This window comes from Mus caroli, unplaced genomic scaffold, assembly GCF_978045245.1.
Source record: "Mus caroli unplaced genomic scaffold, Mus_caroli_1 scaffold_1, whole genome shotgun sequence".
In the NCBI taxonomy this organism is placed as follows: Eukaryota; Metazoa; Chordata; class Mammalia; order Rodentia; family Muridae; genus Mus; species Mus caroli.
Window position 1 is genome coordinate 188,939,260 of NW_028227256.1, and position 4,015 is coordinate 188,943,274.

Consider the following 4,015-nt stretch of genomic DNA (forward strand, 5'->3'; position numbering starts at 1 on the left):
GTTACTTATGTAAGTGAGGTCCAATAGTGTACATCTCGGAATGAGGAATATGAGACTTATATGGGCTGTGATCAGGGAAGTCTTCCTGGAGGCAGTGAACTCATGCTAGTCTCACAGAGGAACGGACAGAATCAGTCAGGCCAAACTGAGGGTGTGCACGTATCTTAGGGGGCTAAAAGGCCAGACTTTTTTAGTTGCATTTATTCAAAATTATTAGTAATAAAGAAGCTATGATGGGAAATGAGGCCGGGTCCTCAGCTCAGGGAGTGCCCAGTGTGCTTGAGTCACAGTCTGGTCAAACACTTCAAGCTAGGTGTGAATGGAAACAACAGCTCAGCAGGATTTAGACCTTCTCAGCCTGGAGAGGACCACGGATGGTGTGCTATGGCAATCTGCTGTTGGCTGTGTGCTGTGGACTTTACCAGTGGCTTGGATGAAGGGGAAGACTGTTGATGTAAAGTTCTGTGTGTGACAGCTTGTATGCATGAGGTGACACAGTGGTGTCTCAGAAAGGAGCAGAGTAGGATTCAGTGGTCCGGGAAGCCGTCCTCAAGCAGTTAACACACTGGGAGCTTGGCTTCCTGCAGACTCAGGGAAGTCTCCAGTGGGTTAGATCCAGCATGAGGAGGATAACCGCCCCCCCTTCCCTATTCAGCCCCCTGCATGCTCCCGAGAGCAATGCACTGGGCTGGGAGTAACATTTCTCAGTGAACCTAGCAACTTGGAACATGTTACAGAGTAACGAGACAGCCAGAGGGGCTGGTAGTCCTGGCACAGGGAACACGGAAGACTTGATACATTTAGACTCTGAGAACTTGTAAGGGGGAGGGAGGAGTCTGTTGCCTATCATTTCAAGAACTGAAGTTGCAAAGTACTGAATTCATCTTGTGTGGCTCCATTAGGTAGAGCCTGGCTCAATGGGTGGATGTGGAGGAGAGGAGTTTTCAGTACAAAGAGGATGGAATATTGCAGAAATGGAAGGGACTGTCCCTTGAAGATGGGGGTGTCCAACCCAAGATGGATGTGTGAGCCAGCCCTGCAGATGAGAAGTTTCTAACAGTTTGGGGGGCGGGAGTGACAAGGAAGCTCTTTGATCTCCTTCAGTTCTGAGCCTCTACAGCCTTATGCAGTAGAAAAAAAAAAGACTGCATGAGTCTGTGCATTGTTAGTACAGCCAAAGGCATGTCGTCTTGGGTACTGTTCCCGGTGTTGGGATGGCTGTGAGCCCACCAGAACCCTTCAAAAAACAAGTCAGTGTTGGGGATGAGGGCTGATGGAGATGGAAAGGAGGGACTACTTCAGAGTGATGGAGATGTCCCGTGTGTTAGCACAGGTTCCTTGCTTCTGTCATAATGCCCTGAATCACAGACACTTAATATAGACACATTATACTTCAGTAGTGTTGGTTCAGAAAGGAAAGCTCTGCTTTTTTAGGGCAATTTCATTCTCGTGGAAAGAGATCTGAAGAGTCTGGGGTAGCCCAGGCTGGTCTTGAATTCTTCACCCTCCTGCCTCTACCTCCCAAGGGCTGGGACCATTCCTGTCCACCTCCACACCTGCCTCCGCCTGTCCTCTCTTGAACAGGAGCATGAGAGCCTGGAGCAGGAGAACTCGGTGCTGCGCAGGGAGATTGCGAAGCTGAAGGAGGAGCTGCGGCACCTGAGCGAGGCGCTGAAGGAGCACGAGAAGATGTGCCCGCTGCTGCTGTGTCCTATGAACTTTGTGCAGCTTCGGTCAGACCCCGTGGCCAGCTGTCTACCACGATGACACCCCAGCTCACTCCTCCTTTGTCTGGCTCGGAACCTTGGTTTGCACACTCAGGAGTTTCCCTACACACCTGTATCCAGGGGTACATGTGGCTGTGCCCCTCCAGGGAGCTCTGGGGCCAGCCTGGGCTCAGCATCGTGCTCTGGGGCATCTGACTTCCGGCCCCTGCCTTCTGGCCCCAGGACAGAGGATCCAGAGGCCCCAGCAAGAAGGCCCTTTGAGTCGTTCCTCTCTCACTTTGGCAGCTAGCCGGTGCTGTCCTTTGGCAGGATCTTTTCGTCTAAAACTTGGAAAATAAAGATAGTTACCATGTTTCCTTTGTCCATCTTCTTGGAATGCAGGGCTCCTAGAGTCCTCCTCTGCATAAGTCATCCTACTGCAGGTAGCGCTCCTGTTCAACCAGAGCAGATGGGAAGTGCCCTTGGCTATGGCAGAGTTAAGACAGGGGGTTTTCCTTTTGCTCTCAGCGAGTGAGCTGACTTGTGGCTCACATCATTGACATTACCTAGTCTTCCATCTGGTATGGCTTACCTCATTTCGGCCATAGAATTTTTATTTGTTTATTTATTATTATTTATCAACCTTTAAGACAAGATCTTATTCTGCATCCCTGGCTGGCTTAGAACAAAAAAAAAAAAAAATGCCCTTGCCTTTGCCTTCTAAGTGCTGGGATTATACCACACTGGTGGAATATTGTTCTTCTTTTTTAAAAAAACAATTGTATTTTTGTGTATGCCTGAGTGTGTGTCTGTGCACATCCAGAGACCAGCCCTGTTACACATTAATAACAGGATTCCTCAGATGTCAGATCCCCTGGAGTTACAGGGAATTGTGAACCACCACGTGGGTGCTGGGAACCACACTCAGGTCCTTTGCGAGAGCAGAAAATGCTTTTAACTGCTGGGCTGATTCTCCAGCCCTGAGAATTTTGTTTCTGGTTGGGCCTCCCAACTGCTCCATTTGCTCATTCATCAGCACAGGATCAGTGGACACACTGCCCCTTCGTTTAAGTAAACAAGCATTTGGGGAGAAGAGAAGAACAATTCTCTTTCTCAGGTGCCCATTCTTCTTTCAGACACATGGGAATGCCAAGTAGGAGAGCAACCTGTGCCCTCTTCACATTTTCCCTGGACTCGCCAGTGTTGTGAACGTTTGAATCATCTTTTTGTTTGTTTGTTTTGTTTTGTTTTTTGTTTGTGTTTGAGACGGGATTTCTCTGTGTAGCCCTGGCTGTTCTGGAACTCACTTTGTATACCAGGCTGGCCTCAAACTCACAGAGATTCATCTGCCTCTGCATCCTGAATGCACCACCATCGCTTGGCTAGATGGAGCCTTCTTATAAAGGGAACAAGAGTCAGGGACAGAAAGGAAAGGACTTTGCTGTAAGTATGGATGCTAAAAAAGAAAAACGAAAGAAGAAAAAAGGGAAGAGAAAGAGGTGATGCTGGTGAGATCACGCAGCCAGCAAAGTGCTTACCATGCATGATCTCAGTCCAATCCCCACCATCCGGGTAAAGGGAAAAGGCCAGGTGCCCCTGGGGCACAACCCGCAGCCTCAGCACCGCTCAGGAGAGGCAGGTGGACCTCTGGAGCTCAGTAGCTAGCAGGCCAGCAGTCTGGCTCAGTGATGAGTCCTACCTGGGTTTAGTGGAAAACCCTATCTGGGGGACATGGAAGAGGATGAAAGAAGAAAAAGGGGGAGGGAATGAGCAGTGGAGGAGGGACTTCCACTGTTGACCTCTGCCCTCCGTGTGCATGAATGCACATGTATGTGCTGGTACACATGAACATGTACACACATACCATGCATGCACAAACAAAGTAGGAGGGATGGAGAAAAAACAACAAGAGGAAAGAGACTAGACTGTAGTCCTTCCCAGGCAAAGGGCTTGACACTGGCCACTCCTGCAAGCCCCCCGCACCCTGTCTAGGAGGGCATTCCTTCCTCCTGGTCTCTTAGCTTGCAAGGGCTACAATTGCACAGTTCCCTTCTGAGGCTTAAGAAGACTGGTGTTAGAAGACCAGGTTTATGTCTGCTAGGAGAACCACAGGATACTGCATTTTAAGCCCACGAGATGTTAAAGTCATGCCTTCTGTCCTTCAGTTTGTAGATGAAGGGTCTCGGGGACCAGGAGAGGGAGGCACAAGTTCAAGAGTTCAGAGAGTTGGGCCAAGGTTCCTCCACCACAGCTGGGCAGGGCAGGCTCCTACTACTGGAGTCTGAATCTGCCTTGTTCTTGTAGCAGAA

At 49.6% G+C, this 4,015-nt stretch overlaps 1 protein-coding gene across 2 annotated transcripts in view; it reads left to right on the plus strand.

Moving 5' to 3' along the window:
• Batf3 (basic leucine zipper ATF-like transcription factor 3) overlaps positions 1-2,079 on the plus strand; it is a 10,987-nt gene extending 8,908 nt beyond the window's left edge. For both annotated transcript variants that reach the window (XM_085835356.1, XM_021174371.3), the window contains exon 3: positions 1,585-2,079. In XM_085835356.1, the coding sequence (XP_085691482.1) occupies positions 1,585-1,767 (183 nt within the window). In that variant the 3' untranslated portion in view covers positions 1,768-2,079. The remainder of the gene's footprint in view (positions 1-1,584) is intronic.
• Positions 2,080-4,015: the final 1,936 nt, after the last annotated feature.